We start from the raw sequence: 19,640 nt of genomic DNA on the forward strand, positions 1-19,640 counted from the left end.
CTCCGTCTCAAAAACAAACAAACAAAAAGACTTGAAAGTCAAAATTACTCCTTGATCTGTGGGCTGCAGAATGGTTGGTGTATTAGTGGGCATGAAAACAGCATTAGTCTTCTTGTACATCTCCAGTAGAGCTCCTGGGTAACCAGGTGTATTGTCAATGAGCAGTAATTTTTAAAGGGATTTTTTTTTTTTTTTTTTCCTGAGCAGTGGTTCTTAACGGTGGGTTTAAAATATTCAGTAAACCATGCAGTAAACAGATTTGCTGTCATGCAGGCTTTGTTGATCCATTTCTAGCGCACAGGCAAAGTAGACTTAGCATAATTCTTAAGGAACCTAGGATTTTTAGAATAGTATGAACATTGGCTCCATCTTAAAGTCACCAGGTGCATTATCCCTTAACAAGAGTCAGCCTGTCTTTTGAAGCCATGCATTGACTTCTCCTTCTAGCTATTAAAATCCTAGATTGGGCTGGGCACAGTGGCTCATGCCTGTAATCCCAGCACTATGGGAGGCACAGGCAGGAGGATCACTTGAGGTCAGGAGTTTGAGACCAACCTAGCCAACACAGTGAAACCCCGTCTCTACTAATAAATAAAAGGAATGAATAAATAAATAAATAAAGTCCTAGATGGCATCTTCTTCCAATATAGGGCTATTTCATCTGCACTGAAACTCTGTCATTTAGTATAGCCACCTTCATCAGTGATCCTAGCTAGGTCTTCTGGATAACTTGCCGCAGCTACTATATCAGCACTTGCTGCTTCACTTAGCACTTTTATGTTACTGAGACAGCTTTCCTTAAACCTCTTATAGCTTCCAACTTTTCTTCTGCAGCTTCCTCACCTCTTTCAGCTTTCAGAGAATTGAAGAGAGGTAGGGCCTTGTTCTGGATTAGGCTTTGGCTTAAGGGAATGTTGTGGCTGGTTTGATCTTCTATCCAATCCATTAAAACTTTCTCCATATCTGCAACACAGCTGTTTTGCTTTCTTATCATTCGCGTGTTCACTGGAGTAGCAATTTTAATTTTCTTCAATAGCTTTTCCTTTGTACACATGACTTGGCTGTTTGGCCCAAGAGGTCAAGCTTTGGCCTATTTCAAATACATTTGACATGCTCTTCTCATTAATCTTAACCATTTTCAGCTTCTGACTGTCATTCCAACAATGTCCGAAGCATCTTCACCAGGAGTAGATTCCATCTCAAGAAACCACTTTCTTTGCTCATCCATAACTGGCAAAAAATCCCTGGTTCCTTTTAGTGAAGAATGTGATTCTTCCTTTCACTTGAATGCTCAGAGGCCATTGTAGGGTTATTACTTGGCCTAATTTCAATATTGCTGTGTCTCAGGGAATAGGGAAGCTGGGGGAGAGGGAGATGGAGGAACAGACGGATGGTGGAGCAGTCAGAACACACAACATTGATCAATTAAGGTTGCTGTTTTATATGAGTGCTGTTCATAGCATGTGTACCCGTGTAACAAACTTGCACCTTCTGTACACATACCCCAGAACTTAAAGTATAATTAACTATAATTAAAAAATAATAATAATACACTTGAGGAGAGAACACACAGAAGGATCTTCTGGGATACTGGTAATGTTCTGTTTCTTGATCTGGATGAAGATTGCACGGATGAATTCACTTGGTGATAATTGAGTTTTTAACACTTATAGTATGTGTATTTTTGTATGTTCCTTTACTTCAGTAAAAAGTGTAAAAAATTTTTTAAAAAATTGGCCAGGCATGGTGGCACACACCTATAGTCCCTCCTACTTGGGAGACTGCAGCAGGAGAATTGCTTGAACTCAGGAGGTGGAGGTTGTAGTGAGCCAAGATTGAGCCACTGCACTCTAGCCTGCACAACAGAGCAAGATTCCATCTCAAAAAAACAAAACAGAACAAAACAAAACAAAAACCAAACTGGAGTGTTTACCAATTTATAATCCAGCTACACTACAATACAAATACCACACCCATAAATCTCTTTGAGATCAGCCATTCTCTCCTTTGGGTTCCCTGTGAGACTGCAGTGGCACGTCACCTTAACCATTCTTAGAAACCTTGTGTTTAAGAGAGGACAGGTCCTCTAAGGCACTGCCCTGGATCCTTCTGAAGTTGTGACACAGGGTGTTATAGTCCACCCTGGATTAGATCTTTGGTGTGAATCCCTTTCTGAATTTGGTTATTATTTGCTGCTTGGACAGATATGAATGAGAAAGTTTTCTTTCCAAACTCAGAAGTTCATTGTTCACTTATATTTACCAGTTCTTCATTAAGTTTATCTTTTTCCCTCACATTTTACTTCAGGCAGCCAGAAACTGCCAGTTGGCACTTTCAATCTTCTACTTGAGAATCTCCTTAGTAGATCATTGAGTTCATTAACTATATTCTCTATTTTCCTTTTTTTTTTTTTTTTTTTTTGAGGCAGAGTTTCTGTCTGTCACCCAGGCTGGAGTGCAGTGGTGCAATCTTGGCTCACTGCAACCTCTGCCTCCCAGGTTCAGGTGATTCTCCTGTCTCAGCTTCCCGAGTAGCTGGGATTACAGGTGCAAGCCACCATGCCCGGCTAATTTTTGTATTTTTAGTAGAGACGGGGTTTCACCGTGTCGGCCAGGCTAGTCTCAAACTCCTGACCTCAAGCGATCCACCCGCCTTAGCCTCCCAAAATGCTGGGATGACAGGCGTGAGCCACCGTGCCTGGCCTCTATCTTCCTTGTTACGGAAGGTAACAATGTTATCCAACGTTTCTTCTTTGAGGGTCTTCCATTCTCCAGCTTCTAATAACATTCTCCTTACTATCCTTTGAGTTTTGACAAAGGCCCTTCGGGCTTCCATTAACTCTCCTTGAGGCCCTTTATGATTCCACTCATTTTTTACCTTCTGCCCAGTGCTCAGTTCCAAAGCTGGTGCCCTATGGTTTAGGTTTTTGTTTTTGCAGCACTCCACTTTCAGGTACTAAAATCCCTAACAATTATCTTGCTGCATACCAAACCATCCGAAAACTTGGGGGATTAAAATAGCAAATATCATTTACTTTACTCATAAATCTGCAATTTGGGCAGGACCAGGTGGGAAGGTTTGACTGGGGACTGGAGGATTCACTTTCAAGATGGCTTACTCACAAGGCTGGCAAATTGGTGCTGGCTTTCAGCTGGGAGCTCAGCTAGGGCTGTAGGCCTTGGCTTCTCTCCATATGGGCTTCTCCATGGGCTGTCCGGGTTTCCTCCTAACAAGGTGGCCAGGTTTAGAGTAAACATCCCAACAGAATGGGGTAGAAGTCTTACTGCCATTTATGATCTGCCTTGAAAGTCACAAAGCTTTGCATCTTCCAGTCATAGCCTTGCTGAGATCCAATGGAGGGCACACAGACCTCCATATCTATAATGGGATGAGTGTCAAAGTCACTTGCAAAGGAAGCATTTGGGATGGGAGGTATTTTGGCCATTTTTCTGAAAATGCAATCGGTCACATTCACACCAGCAGTGTAAGAGTGTCTGTTTCCCCACAGCCTTGCTAACAGAATATGTTACACTTGCAGAAAATATGAAACTCATGGCAAATATCAAGCCTGATGATAAAATATCCAGCTTTCTCTAGTTTTAAAACAAATTTCCTCTTGTTTTCAGTACAGATGAACACTTTTCCAGTGTTTAAGATCCATTTGAACTTTATTTGCCGTGAAGTGTCTTTTTACAAAATTTTTTCTTTTTTTTTTTTGAGACAGGGTCTCACTGTCACCCAGGCTGGAGTGCAGCGGTACAAATACGGCTCACTGCAACCTTCACCTCCTGGGTTCAAGTATCTTCTGACCTCAGCCTACTGTGTAGCTGAGACTACAGGCACACACCACCACTAGTCCCCAGCTAATTTTTGTATTTTTGGTAGAGATGAAGTTTCACCATGTCGGTCAGACTTGTCTCAAACTCCTGACGTCAAGTGATCAGCCCACCTCAGCCTCCCAAAGTGCTGGGATTACAGGCATGAACCACTGTCCCTGGCCTTTTGTACCTTTTTCTGTTGGACTCCTAATCTCTTGCTGATTTAGAGAACTATTTTATATATTAGAAAGATTAGACCACTGTAATTTGAGTGGCAAAATATTTTTTTCAATTTGACATGTGTTTTTACTTTGCTTATAGTTTTTAAATTTTTTTCCATGCAGATGCTTTTTTTTTTTTTTTTTAAGACGGAGTCTCACTCAGTCACCCAGGCTGGAGTGCAGTGGTGTGATCTCGGCTCACTGCAAGCTCCGCCTCCCGGGTTCACGTCATTCTCCTGCCTCAGCCTCCCAAGTAGCTGGGACTACAGGCGCCTGCCACCACGCATGGCTATTTTTTGTATTTTTAGTAGAGAAGGGGTTTCACTGTCTTAGCCAGGATGGTCTTGATCTCCTGACCTTGTGATCCGTCCGTCTCGGCCTCCCAAAGTGCTGGGATTACAGACATGAGCCATCGCACCTGGCCACTTTTGGTGTTTTTAATTATGGCTTCTGGATTCTCAGTTGTAATTAGAAAGTTTTTCTCTGGTGAAAGTTATAAAGGAATTCTCCCATTTTTTTCTTGCATAACTTTTTGTGGTTTCATTTTTCATATTTAAATCTTTGATCCATTTGAAGACTATTCTGATGTAAAGTATGAGGTAGAGATCCAACTTTATCTTTTTCCAGATGTTTCCCCAGAAATCCCAACATCAATTATTGAACAAAGCAGCTTTTTATCACTGGTTTGAGATGTTACCTTTATCACATGCTAAATTCCCCATGTGTTTAATGAATGGTTATTCAGTGCTTCCTATATATATGCCAGGCATGGTGCTTGGGATGTACCAGTGAACAAAAGAAACAAAAACTCCCTGCCTTTATGAAGCTTATATTCTAGAAAAGAAAGTAGACAACAAACAGCATAACTGGGTAAATTATATAGTATGTCAGAAGATAAAAGTAAAGTAGGGTAATGGTTCGAGAATGTGGGTATGGGGCAGTTACAAATTTAAATAGGGTGGTCAGGAAAGATGGCACTGCAGAGGTGACATTTGAGAAAGAAGCTTGACAGGTTAACAGTGCAAAGGCCCCAAGGCCACGTTTAAGGAAGAAGAATGAGGCCAGGATGGCCAGAATGGAGTAAGGGGAAGAAAAGTAAATGATGAAATTCGACAGGTAACAGGGCCAGATTCTACAGGACTGTTTAGGCCATCATAAGGACTTTGGGTTTTACTCTGAGTGAAATGGGAGCCATGTGCTTTAAGCAGAGGAATGACATGATCTGATTTACCATTACCAATAGTGCCATTTCCTGGGTTCCATTCTTAGAAGTCATCTTTTTTCTTCCTTTGTTTTTACCCCTTAGCTAACCCCTGCTGTTTCTAAAGGAAAGCACTCAAATCTCCCTCCTTTCCTCCAATGACTATACTATTTTCTATCATTGAGAATGCTACAGTAGCTTAACTGGTTTTTCCCCTTTCAACTTCTGCCTCTCACAAATTCAGTTAAGATATATAGCACCAGGGGCCGGGCGCGGTGGCTCAAGCCCGTAATCCCAGCACTTTGGGAGGCCGAGACGGGCGGATCATGAGGTCAGGAGATCGAGACCATCCTGGCTAACACGGTGAAACCCCGTCTCTACTAAAAAAAAATACAAAAAACTAGCTGGGCGAGGTGGCGGGTGCCTGTAGTCCCAGCTACTCGGGAGGCTGAGGCAGGAGAATGGCGTAAACCCGGGAGGCGGAGCTTGCAGTGAGCTGAGATCTGGCCACTGCACTCCAGCCTGGGCGACAGAGCTAGACTCCGTCTCAAAAAAAAAAAAAAAAAAAAGATATATAGCACCAGGATGATTTTTAATGTAGAAATGGATTACTTATTATGTTATCTTTCTGCTTAAATTCCCCCAAAGGCTTTCCAATGCACTCAGAGTAAAAGTCAGATCTGTTTTCATGGCCACAGGCTTTGTCTATTTAAGCCCTGCTCACTTCTCCAAGCTCACTTCAAGTCATTCTCTCCCTCCTTCCACGCCAACCACAGTGGCCTTCTTTTAATTTCTCAAATATACCCATGTTTTTTGCAGGTGATTTTTAGCATATGTCCAAAATGCTCTTTTCCACTTACTTTTTGTAGGTTCTATGTATCTTTTCTTTCTCATCTTAAATTTCACTTCCCCACAGTTTTTCCCTGATTCCCTAATGTGTATTCATAGCACCTTGTTTTCATTCTGTTTAAAAAACATCTCTTTTGCAATTTATTAGTATAGTTGCTAAATGTCTTTCAATAAGCTCCGTGGGTATGGGGTCAGGTCTCTTTTTCTCAGTGATGTCTACCTGCCAAAAAGCATAATTTTTGTCACATATGAAATAACCAGTAGACCATAAGAAGAAAAAAGGAAAAGAAAAAAAATTTCTGTTACATACCAGCTGCTCAAAAAATATTCATTGAATGAATCATCTTCCTTCTAAACATAATAAATGGTTTCAGAAAATTAAAACTAACTCCTTGGGCTAGAATGTGGAAAAGCAGACATGCCACCTTAGTTCTAAATGTCTTTCTATTCCTGTCTTTGGGGAGTCTTACAGTTAATTAAGAATAAACCAAATGGGCCAGGTGTGGTGGCTCATGCCTGTAATCCCAATACTTTGGGAGGCTGAGGTGGGTGGACCAGCCTGGTCAACATGGCGAAACCCCGTCTCTACTAAAATACAAAAATTAGCTGGGCGTGGTGGCGTGTGCCTGTAATCCCAGCTACTTGGGAGGCTGAGGCAGGAGAATGGCGTAAACCCGGGAGGCGGAGCTTGCAGTGAGCTGAGATCTGGCCACTGCACTCCAGCCTGGGCGACAGAGCTAGACTCCGTCTCAAAAAAAAAAAAAAAAAAAGAATAAACCAAATGAATCTATCCCTTGAAACCCAAAGACCCTAAAGCACTAATATACACCAAATAAAAGCTCAGCTCTAGCTGGCAGTCTCCTTATTGTCCCTGCTCTCGCTCAAGTTTTATTTCCTGTCTGCAGTGGTACCCCATTTTCTCTAATCTTCAAACCCTACCTGCTGGTACTGGCACAAATTCAAACTCTGCCTTTTTCATGAAGTCTTCCCTCATCCCTACAGTCTCAATCAGACTTCTCCCTTCTCCCAGCACCTGTTGTATTTGTTTTCTTTTGCATTCACGGCAGCATCCAACATCATGCATTTTTGAGTATTCGTTGTATGATGTGGGTTTTAACAAGCCCCGCCATGCTGCGTGTGGCGGCTCACACCTGCAATTCCAGCACTTCGGCAGGGAGAGGTGTGAGGATGGCTTGAGCCCAGGAGTTTAAGAGCAGCTTGGGCAACATAGTGAAAGCTTGTCTCTACAAAAAACAAAAAACAAACCAAAAAAATCCCCTTCAATGAGTTTATTGGCTACATAAGAATAATGATATCACACATTATTGGAATGATAGAAATCCTATCTGAAGCAATTGAGACTGGTATCTGATGTGTTAATTTAAAAAGATGGCTAAATTAGCAATCCATAAAATAGATCTTAAACATTTTATTTTAATTTGAAACATATAAATGTGCATTCATTTTCTCATCTTTGGAAATAAAACTAAGCCTTTTTTTTTTTTTTTTGAGATGGAGTCTTGCTCTGTTGCCCAGGCTGGAGTGCAGTGGCATGATCTCAGCTCACTGCAACCTCTGCCTCCCGGGTTCAAGCGGTTCTCCTGCCTCAGCCTCCCGAGTAGCTGGGACGACAGGCACTCACCACCATGCCTGGCTAATTTTTGTATTTTTAGTAGAGATGGGGTTTCACCATATTAGGCTGGTCTTGGAACTCCTGACCTTGTGATCTGCCTGCCGCGGGCTCCCAAAGTGCTGGGATTACAGGCATGAGCCACTGCACTCAGTCAGCTAAGCCTTTTCTATGCGTGATTTTAAAGACTGGGTACTCATATCTATAAAGAAACAGTTTGTTTCATGAAGTTGGAATAAGCAACTGACACATGGGAAATGATACTTGTGGAGGAATCCTGAGAGATTTATGATTTTTCTTCAGTGATGTAGTATTGCTAACACCTAATTTGAAAGCAATTTTTCAAAAGTGACAGCATTTATCAACTCCTTCCAAAGCATTAGACTAATTTTCATAGAAACAATTCTTGTTGCACTCATACTCATCAGTTTACATAATACCCAATCAGATTATAGAATCATAACAGACTTAGGCCGGGCGTGGTGGCTCACCACGTGGTGGCTGGGGGGGCTCAAAGAACCCCAGCTCTTTGGGAGGCCGAGGTGGGTGGATAACGAGGTCAGGAGATCGAGACCATCCTGGCTAACTCAGTGAAAGCCCATCTCTACTAAAAATACAAAACATTAGCCGCGTGTAGCGGCGGGCGCCTGTAGTCCCAGCTACTTGGGAGGCTGAGGCAGGAGAATCATTTAAACCCAGGAGGCGGAGGTTGCAGTGAGCCAAGATCGCGCCACTGCACTCTAGCCTGGGCAACAGAGTGAGACTTCGTCTCAAAAAAAAAAAAAAAAAAAAAAAAAACAGGAATCATAACAGACTTAAACAGGTTTTGGAAGAGATACAACAGAGGCTTGAGAAACATTAATTTGTGATTGATGTTACCCTCAGGCATACTTATTAATCCCATTAGCTCCAAGCAGTCCTGGGGGCCTGGGCATCAGTCACTGTGTTTACAGAGAGAATGCAAGCATTGTTTAAATTTTAGTGAGCTATTTAACGATGATTAAAAGACAGTCCATTGTTTTCTTCACAACGTCCAGCACAGGCACGAATCCATGAAATTGAGTCTGGTGAAAATGCTGGAAGGAGGGAAGAGCTAGAAAGAGCTACACAGGTGAATGGAAAACGTGCTGTGGAGAGTGTATCATCTGTCACATGAATCTCCTGGGCTCTGGATTTTTGGGACGCAGTACTTCTGAGAAGTGAAAAAGTAAAAGTGCCCACATTCTGAGAACTGCAATGGCATTTCAGAGGAGAGGAAAACCGAACTTACCTGGGATCTCACCATCTGTGAGCCATCATTCATTTCTTTCTCCTCCATGTTCCCCTCCTGAGAAAAAACAGCATTCTGAGAAGGCATAACCAAGAAAAAGAGAAGCATCTTGTTAATACATGACACGAAGGCTAAATTTAATCCTGGAGATTCTGCTTTGTGTAGGTATGGCAGACAGTACTGAGAAGCCCTCTGAGACATAAGCCTAAAGGCTGTGACGTCTCTACTTCTCTATGACATTGGGGAATTCAATGCAGAACTGTCTCTCTTCTGGGGTGCAACTCCTCATGTTGTGGCATAGGGGAGCTCAGGGGCTTTCAGCCCTGGCTAAATACTGGTGGCAACTTGAAAAGAAGCCCTACACTCAGAGATATGGATTTAATTGATCTAGGGTGGGTCTGAGCAACAGCATTTTAAATTGTAAAGTCTCCAAGTGACTCTAAGTGTATATGAGAACTAGTAGGATGAGGCGATGGAGAGGTCATGGGTGAGGGCCCATTCTTACTCTTTACCCCCACAAGGAATGAATTCACCCCAAAGTGAACACTCCAGAGATCTGCCTGTCCTCTCCCCTAAGGTGATCCTTCCAATATACAAAGGAGACGTCACTATTCTCATTTTTCCACGTGTTTACCTTCCTTTTTGAGTCTCTGGATTCAGTCTTCCACTGGGATTACACCTGTCTGCAGTTCTTATGTTGTAAAGTCGCCAAAGCTCTGCTATCTTCTACATGACAGTCAGGAGACGCACCAGGACCAGTAGCTTCAGCAGCTGGGGCTGCTCTTGAAAGTTGATTTCCAGTACCTTATGGGGAACAGCCACTCCCTGGTACTAAAGGTGCCCCATCTCTGATGAGAGCCTCAGGAGCCAATGGATAGCCACAAGAATGATTTCTGCTTCCAGGGGTGGCCACTCTCAGAATCTTGCCTTGTTTATGCCGAGTTGAGATGTAGGGGCTCTTGAAGGTTGTTATTACCATTTTTTCCCTTCCCTAAAGGCATCACTTCCTCATGTACAGACTTCACTATGGTATTCAAATCTGTATCCTGGCAGGGATCTTGCAAGATAGAATTTTGGGTTGAAGACCTGTAATGAGATGCACCAGGGTCAGCAGAAGAAATCCAGCAGGCTCAGCCACCTAGGGGCTTACAGAGTCTGTAAAGAGACATACAAACTATTCTTCACACAGACAGAGCACAGTTAGGTGTGGCATTCTTTAATCAAAAAGCACTTTTAGAATTTCTCAGATTCACACATTACAAAAGGCAGAGATGTGTACATGTGTCAATGACAACAAATTCAGCCTCAGTCCTTTTTCCTTACCTTTTCCAGAACAGAGAACACATGCTCCCTGCCTTGAGAAACAGTGACTGTTTTCTTTAGAAAGATGGAAAATCATGTGTTTCAACAACAGAGTAAGATTGTATTATTATTTGCTAATAATCATGAAGGAATCATTCTTTTTCTGTTCACAAAGGTTGACCTGAGAAATCTATTTTAAAATGTTGAGTGATGGAAATAAAGAAAGAAGCCATTCTGAGGAGCAATGTTTTAAAAGAGAAAACTGCAGTTCCAGTGAAATGGTCCTGTGAGATGAGGCAGCCATTCATGGCCCAAGCATGGCAGGAATCTAACATTTCAAAACCTCTTCATTAAGAGGCAGACCTTTCAGGAGTGATTTAAAAGCACTTTAAGAAATAGGTTCTTCATTCCCCAAGCATAAGCTTGGAAGAAGCCCCACAGTCAGGAGAAGCAGACGGGTTTTCCCCCAAGATGGGCGACTAGAGATGGCAGAGCCAGTTGTCTGTAGAAAGAACCAAAGTTACAGGTGAGAATGACTGTGGCTGGAGGGGAAGGCCGAGGGAAGAGTGCTGGAACCTGTCAGAGAACCCACGGGTAGAATCTGGGGCACAGTGGAACCAGGCGTGGTGGCTCATGCCTGTAATCCCAGCACTTTGGGAGGCCGAGGCAGGCAGATCACGTGAGGCCAGGAGTTTGAGACCAGCTAGGGCAACATGATGAAGCCCTGTCTCTACAAAAAATACAAAAATTAGCTGAGTGTGGTGGTTTGCACCTGTAGTCCCAGCTACTTGGGAGGCTGAGGTGGGAGGATCGCTTGAGCCTGTGAGGCAGAGGTTGCAGTGAGCCAAGATCATGCCACTGTACTGAAGCCTGGGCGACAGAGTAAGACCCTGTCTTAAAAAACAAAAACAAAACTGAAAAACCCTCAACAAACCAGGCATCAAAGGAACATATCTCAAAATAATAAAAGCCATATATGACAAACCCACAGCCAACATCATATTGAATGGGGAAAAGTTGAAAGCATTCCCCTAAGAACTGGAACAAGACAAGGATGCACATTCTCACCACTCCTATTCAACATAGTAATGGAAGTCCTGGCCACAGCTATCAGGCAAGAGAAAGAAATAAAGGACATTCACACTGGAAAAGAGTAAGTTAAATGATCTCTGTTTGCTGATGACATGATCTTATACCTAGAAAACCCTAAAGATTTGATAAATGACTTCAGTAGAAGTTTCAAGATACAAATGAGTGTACCATGTGGCTCATGCCTATAATCCCAGCATTTTGGGAGGCTGAGGTGGGAGGACAGCTTGAGCCTGGGAGTTCAAGACCAGCTTGGGCAACATGACGACACCCTGTCTCTGTTTAAAAAAATACATACACATATATACACACATATACACACATACATATATATATTTGAAAAATAAGAAAAAAATTAATGTAAAAAAATCAGTAATATTTCAACATACTTATAACATTCAAGCTGAGAACCAAACCAAGAAGGCAATCCCATTTATAATAGCCACACAAAATTACCTAGGAATACATTTAACCAAAGATGTGAAAGATCTCTATAAGGAGAATTACAAAACACTGATGAAAGAAATGGTAGATGACACAAACAAATGAAAAAACATTCTATGCTCATGGATTTGAAGAATCAATATCATTAAAATGGCCACACTGTTCAAAGCAATCTACAGATTCAACAGAATTCCTATCAAATTACCAATGTCATTTTTCACAGAATTAGAAAAAACAATCCTAAAATTCATAGGGAACCAAAAAAGAACCTGAATAATCAAAGCAATCGTAAGCAAAAAGAACAAAGTTAGAGGCATCACATTATGTGACTTCAAATTATACTACAAGGCTACAGTAAACAAAGTAGCACGGTACTGGTACAAAAATAGACACACAGATCAACAGAAAAGAATAGATAATCCATAAGTAAAGCCACGTACCTACAATCAACTGGTCTTTGACAAAGTTAACAAAAATATACATGGGGAAAGGACATCCTATTCAATAAACGGTGTGGGAACACTCAGATATCCACATGTAGAAGAATGATACTGTATCCCTATCTTTTTTTTTTTTTTTTCCTAAGACAGAGTCTTGCTCTGTTGACCAGGCTGGAGTGCAGTGGCGTGATCTCGGCTCACTGCAACCTCCGACTCCCTGGTTCAAGCGATTTCTCCTGCCTCAGCCTCCTGAGTAACTGGGATTACAGGCACATGCCACCGTGCCCAGCTAATTTTTTTGTATTTTTTAGTAGAGACAGGGTTTCACCATGTTGGCCAGGATGGTCTCGATCTCCTGACCTCGTGATCTACCCGCCTCAGCCTCCCAAAATGCTGGGATTACAGGCATGAGCCATCGCGCCAGCCAGGACCCCTATCTTTTACCATCTACAAAAATTAACTCAAGATGTATTACATTAAGACCTAAGCATAAGACCTGAAACTATAAGAAACCTGGAAGAAAACCTAGGAAAAACTCTTCTGGACATTGGCCCAGGCAAAGAATTTATGACTAAGACCTCAAAAGCAAATGCAACAAAAGCAAAGATAAAGAACTGGAACTTAAATTAAGAAGCTTCTGCACTGCAAAAGAAATTTTCAACACAATAAACAACAGGAGAAAACATTTGCAAACCATGCATCTGACAAAGGACTAATATCTAGAATCTACAAGAAACTCAACAAGAAAAAAAAAATCGCATCAAAAAGTGGGACATACAAGCAGCCAACAAACATATGAGACAATGCTTAACATCACTCATCAACAGTGAAATGCAAATTCAAACCACAAGGAGATACCATCTCACACCAGTCAGAATGGCTATGATTAAAAAGTCAAAAAACAACAGATGTTGGCCGGGCATGGTGGCTCATGCCTGTAATCCTAGCACTTTGGGAGGCCAAGGCAGGTGGATCATGAGGTCAGGAGTTCAAGACCAGCCTGACCAACATGGCGAAACCCCGTCTCTACTAAAAATACAAAAATTAGCCAGGCATGGCGGCGCATGCCTGTAATCCCAGCTATTCAGGAGGCTGAGACAGGAGAATTGCTTGAACCTGGGAGATGGAGGTTGCAGTGAGCTGAGACTGCAACACTGTACTCCAGCCTTGACGACATAGAGAGACTCCGTCTCAAAAAAAAAAGGATGTTGGTGAGGATGGAGAGAAGTGGGAACATGTACACACTGCTGGTGGGAATGTAAATTAGTACAACCTCAATGAAAAACAGCACAGAGATTTCTCAAAGAACTAAAAATAGAATTACCATTCAACCCAGCAATCCCACTATCGGGTACCTATCCAAATATACATAAATTATTATATAAAAAAAGACACCTGTACTTGTATGCTTATCACAGCACCATTCACAACAGCAAAGTCATGGCATCAACCTCAGTGTCCATCAATGGATGATTCAATGAAGAAAATGTAATATATATACAACATGGAATACTAGGCAGTCATAAAAAAGAATGAAATCATGCCTTTTGCAGCAACATGGATGGAGCTGGAGGCTGTTATCCTAGGTGAAATAACGCAGAAACACAAAATCAAAGACTGCACATTCTCACTTGTAAGTAGGAGCTAAACAACGGGTGCATGTGGACATACAGAGGGGAACAATAGACACTGGGGACTCCAAAAGGAGGGAGGATGGGACAGGGGTTAGCGTTGAAAGATTACCTACCAGGTGCAATGTTCACTACTGGAATGATGCGTACATCAGAAACCCAGACCTCATCGCTATGCAACATGTCTATGTAACAAACCTGCACGTGGAATACCATACAGCCACAAAAAATAATGAAATCATATCTTCCGCAGAAACTTGAATGAACTGACTTCAGGATGAAGCCCTTTAATGAACACAGGACAAAGAAAGTATCTGCAGTTTCCAGGGCCTAATATTTAAATACATGAAAGGCAGGCACAACTGGAAGGCAGTACACCTAGATATTTAAAAATCAAAAATCTCACTTCTATATTTAATCCCCAGTCCCCAAAAAGAAGGAAACACCACAATACCAGGCTATGCAATGCATCCACAGTGCTCCTTGCTACAAAAGCTTTCAAAAAGGCCAATGAAGTTTTACACTTTTCTCAGCAAAAATGCCAACATAGGAAGCAAACAGGGAAAGAACATATTTAAAAAGGGCTGGTTAAAAAAATTCCCAGAAACAGGATCTAAAAGAGAAAAAAAGTGGAGAAGATTTCCTTGCTCCAGAAAACATGATAACCTAAATATAGGCTTTTAATTAAGCTGATTTCTGACTACAGAGCTCTAACATAAAAAGTCTTTCCAAATCTCTTACCAGATTTCAGCTGGGACAAACCTAAAATAGGTCTCCTCTTCAGGTTGTCTACCACACCTGGCTAATTTTAGTAGAGGTGAGTTTTCATCATGTTGCCAAGGCTGGTCTCAAACTCCTTAGCTCAAGTGATCCACCCACCTCAGCCTGGTGCTGGGATTACAGGTGTGAGCCACCAGGCCTGGCCTGACCTCATTACTGCTTCCAAGACAGTATCTGATACTGGTGACTGGTGACTCTTGCTTTACTTTCACCGTCTCTCTCAGGGAGCTGTGATCTAATCTCTTTTCCTTTGCCTGCCTTTTCCCTGTTGCTGCTTCTTAGGTTTTCCCAAGATCTACTCTTGTTTTTCTGTAGTTGACTTACAGGGATCTTAAAAAGACAAAAACCTGATTGTATCAGTCCCACAACTTAAAATTATTCAGGGCATCCTGCCACTCTTAGGTTGGAGTAGAAAGCCATAAAGAATCCTATGACTGACTGCTTCCTGCTCTCTGCAGTCACTCTCCTGTTTGCTCGAGGCTTCATTCACACTGACCTGCTTTTAGGTGCTGAAACGTGCCATGCGCCCTCCCTCCACCCCCATGACAACATCTACTTCTTTTTCAGGTCTCAGGGAAGATTTTGACATCATAGACCAGGTGAGGTTGCTCATTTACATCTTCCTTTTCCAGGTAGCATTTTTTTCCTCTGTCTTTTTTTTAGACACAGTCCGGCTCTGTTGCCCAGGCTGGTGTGCAGGGGTGCAATCTCAGCTCACTACAACCTCTGCTTCTAGGTTCAAATGATTCTCCTGCCTCAGCCTCCTGAGTAGCTGGGATTACAGGTGTGTGCCACACCTGGCTAATTTTTGTATTTTTAGCAGAAACAGGGTTTCACCATATTGGTCAGTCTGGTCTTGAACTCCTGACCTCAAGTGATTCTCCCGCCTTGGCCTCCCAAAGTGCTAGGATTACAGGTGTGAGCCACCACACCTGGCCATGGGTAGCATTTTTTTTTCATCGCTGTAATTATTTGTCTAATAACCCATCTTTATACCTCACCACTGTGTTTTGTTAATCTCCATGACGGTAGGAACCTGGTCTATCTGGTTAACTATTCTATTAATATTTTCAGTGTCCAGTGCCTGGCACATAAAAGGCACTTAATAAATATTTGCTACATTTGTAAATGAAAGGATTCTGGTGTTTCCTTTTCTTTTTTTAATTTTTTAAAAACTTTAAATTTTAAACCCATTTTAGACTTACAGGAAAGTTGCAAAATAGTGGAGTTCCTGTATACCACTCACTCTGCTTGTCCTAATGTTAACATTTACAAAACCACAGTATAATGTGCAAAACCAGGAAATTAACACTGGAACTTTGTTTTTTTTTTTTTGAGATGGAGTTTTGCTCTTGTTGTCCAGGCTGGAATGCAACAGCACGGTCTTGGCTCACTGTAATCTCCATCTCCCTGGTTCAAGAGATTCTCCTGCCTCAGCCTTCCAAGTAGCTGGGATTACAGGCACCCACCACCACACCTGGCTACGGGTACAACATTATTAACTGAAACTATTCACATTTCACTAATGTTCTTTCTCCAATCTAGAATACACACTGCATTCAGTTTTATTTTTCCTTAGTTTCCTCCAATCTGTAATAGTTTCTTAGGCTGTCTTTCATGAGCCTGACACTTTTTAAAGATTGAAAAGCATTTTATGATGTTACATATATTTAAGAGATGGGGCAAAAATGGAGAGATATAGGTTATATGCCTGAGCATCAAGCCTGAGACCACCTCCCTGTTCAGGCCCAGGCTCTGGAGTTCATTCCCATCAATGCCATTTTGATTGTGTAGTAAGATGAAAATTTGTCTATAGTTGGGGTGACAAGAGAAATTCACACACTATGTATCAAATAGCAAGGTGATGAAGTAAATTATAACAGCATGACAATGCAGGAGCAAGTAACCAATAGATTAACATTACACTTTGTCTATTAAATGGTTCAGTGCCCTTGTATACTTACCAATGATTTAAATGGTTTAATAAACACCTAGTTTTACTACACTTTGTACTAGAATAATCTCAAAGATACAATATAATGTATTTTAGCAAAAGAGTAAAATCCTATCAGTTTTCTATTCCTTTTTATATATTGACATTCTTATTTTATTCTTATTTTTTTGAGATGGAGTCTCACTCTGTCACCCAGGCTAGAGTGCAGTGGTGCAACCTCAGCTCACTGCAACCTCTGCCTCCCAGGTTCGAGTGATTTTCCTGCCTCAGCCTCCTGAGCAGCTGGGATTACAGGCACGCATCACCAAGCCTGGCTAATTTTTGTATTTTTAGTAGAGACGAGATTTTGCCATGTTGACCGGGCTGGTCTCGAACTCCTGAGCTCAGGTGATCTGCCTGCCTTGGCCTCCCAAAGTGCTTGGATTGCAGGCATGAGCCACTGTGCTCAGTCATATTGACATTCGTAATTGTCATGTCAGTTGATGCAGCAAACTACATGTCATGTGTTAGTAAGTGATACAAAGGTTTGCTCTGTAGATAATAAGCTGCACCATGGCTGCAGTGAAATCATAATATGTGATCTGTTTAATGAAGGTTAAATCCCTTGTGTTTACTTAACTCAGGAGCAGCCAAATGTAAGAGGTAAATTGGGCAAGGGGTGGAGGGTTGGTGGGTGCAGAGCTTCCATGCCCCCTCTGGGCATGGCAACCTCCAGACCTGTATGTGTTCACCAATCTGGAAGTTCTCCAGACTCCTTTTTTTAGTGTTTCTATGGAGGCTGCATTATATAGTCAAGATTGATTAAACTACTGGACATTGGTAACTTTAATATTTTTTAAAATTTCTAATTGACAAATAGTAATTGTATATATTTATAGAGTACAATGTGATGCATTAATATATATTTACATTGTTGATGTGGTTTGGCTGTGCCCCCACCCAAATCTCATCTTCAATTCCCACATGTTGTGGGAGGGACCCAGTGGGAGGTAACTGATTCATGGGGGCAGGTCTTTTCCATACTGTTCTCATGATAGTGAATAAGTCTCATGAGATCTTATGGCTCTACAAGCTAGAGCTTCTCTGCATAAGCACTCTCTCTCTGTCTCTCTCTGCCTGCTGCCATCCATGTAAGATGTGATTTGCTCCTCCTTGCCTTCCACCATGATTGTGAGTCCTCCCCAGTCACTTGGAACTGTAAATCCATTAAACCTCTTTCTTTTGTAAATTGCCCAGTCTTGGGTATGTCTTTATCAGCAGCGTGAAAACAGACTAATACACATTGTGGAACAGCCAATTATCATATACTTTTCAATTATTTGTGGTGAAAACATTTAAAATCTACTCTTTTAGTAATTTTGAAATATACAATGCATTATCAGCCAGACGCAGTGGCTCAGGCCTGTAATCCCAGCACTTTGGGAGGCGGAGGTGGGCGGATCACTTGAGGTTAGGAGTTTGAGACCAGCCTGGGCAACATGTTGAAACCCTATCTCAAAGAGAAAAGAAAAGAAAAGAAAAAAAAGAAAAGAAGAGAAAAGAAAACAATGCATTGTTATTTTATTATTTTAGTCATCATTCTGTGGAATAGATCACTAAAGCTTATCCCTTCTGTCTCACTGAAACTTTGTACCCTTTGGTCAACATCTCTCTAGCCCCCTACCACACAGCCCCAGATTCTAGTAACAACCATTCCACTCTATACAAGTTCAACATTCTTAGAGTCCACGTTTTTTTGTTTTTTTTTTTGAGACGGAGTCTCGCTCTGTCGCCCAGGCTGGAGTGCAGTGGCCGGATCTCAGCTCACTGCAAGCTCCGCCTCCCGGGTTCACGCCATTCTCCTGCCTCAGCCTCCCGAGTAGCTGGGACTACAGGCGCCAGCCACCTCGCCCGGCTAGCTTTTTGTATTTTTTAGTAGAGACGGGGTTTCACCGTGTTAGCCAGGATGGTCTCGAACTCCTGGAGACTGGAGCTGTTCCTATTTGGCCATCTTGCTCTGCCCTCCTCTGTTGCTGTTTTCTTTTTTGAGATTGAGTCTCACTCTGTTGCCCAGGCTGGAGTGCAGTAGCAGAATCTCAGCTTACTGCAAGCTCCACCTCCTGGGTTCAAGCGATTCTCGTGCCTCAGCCTCCCAAGTAGCTGGGATTACAGGCACCTGCCACCATGGCCAGCTAATTTTTGTATTTTTAGTAGAGATGGGGTTTCGCAGTGTTGACCAGGCTAGTCTTGATCTCCTGACCTCAGGTGATCCACCCACTTCGGCCTCCCAAAGTGCTGGGATTATAGGCATAAGCCACCATGCTCAGCATGTTGCTGACTTTTAATCTGCATCCTTTCACTCTAACACTCTACCATAAATGCAACACAGTATTTGCTGAATTCTAGGAATTCTAGCAAATCTCTGAACCAGAGGGTGGTATTGGGGACCCAAGAACACAGACAGTAACCAACGACTCCCTTGTCAAACACACATACACATATAGTCTCCATTCCACCATTTGTCTTTTATTTTTGCTGCTTTCTAAAAGGAGTTAATTTGTAAAAGGTCTGCATTGTAAAATTTGTTTTTCCTCTCTGTAGAGGTCCTAAGCGTGCATGAGGGTTTTCTTCTTTTATTCTTTATATAAGTTAAACACATTATTTTTTAAACTCAAGTTCCACGCATTTTTTATATAAACTCACAAGGGAAAAAACTCGGGAATATATGGAGTAAAATGTGAGGGCCCTTCAACTCCTCATTTTGTTTTGTTTTGTTTTTGAGACAGAGTATCGCTCTTGCTGCCCAGGCTGGAGTGCAATGGCGCGATTTCTGCTCACTGCAACCTCCACCTCCCAGGTTCAAGCGATTCTCCTGCCTCAGCCTCCCAAGTAGCTGGGATTACAGGCACACGCCACTACACGCCAGCACACCTGTCTTTTTTTTGTATTTTTTAGTAGAGACAGGGTTTCACCATGTTGGCCAGGATGGTCTCGATCTCCTGACCTCGTGATCTACCCGCCTCAGCCTCCCA

The 19,640-nt window shown here is 42.2% G+C and overlaps 2 protein-coding genes across 2 annotated transcripts in view; both read right to left on the reverse strand.

Annotated features, from left to right (window-relative positions):
- ZNF713 (zinc finger protein 713) overlaps positions 1 to 9,069 on the reverse strand; it is a 29,702-nt gene extending 20,633 nt beyond the window's left edge. Inside the window, exon 1 of the mRNA XM_011928517.1 lies at positions 8,990 to 9,069. Within this exon, the coding sequence (XP_011783907.1) occupies positions 8,990 to 9,037 (48 nt within the window). The 5' untranslated portion in view covers positions 9,038 to 9,069. The remainder of the gene's footprint in view (positions 1 to 8,989) is intronic.
- Positions 9,070 to 9,716: 647 nt separating this feature from the next.
- Positions 9,717 to 19,640, reverse strand: part of LOC105502141 — a 13,275-nt gene continuing 3,351 nt past the window's right edge. The window contains exon 2 of the mRNA XM_011928516.1: positions 9,717 to 10,075. Within this exon, the coding sequence (XP_011783906.1) occupies positions 9,922 to 10,075 (154 nt within the window). The 3' untranslated portion in view covers positions 9,717 to 9,921. The remainder of the gene's footprint in view (positions 10,076 to 19,640) is intronic.

Source organism: Colobus angolensis, unplaced genomic scaffold (assembly GCF_000951035.1).
Source record: "Colobus angolensis palliatus isolate OR3802 unplaced genomic scaffold, Cang.pa_1.0 Scaffold771, whole genome shotgun sequence".
Taxonomy (NCBI): Eukaryota; Metazoa; Chordata; class Mammalia; order Primates; family Cercopithecidae; genus Colobus; species Colobus angolensis.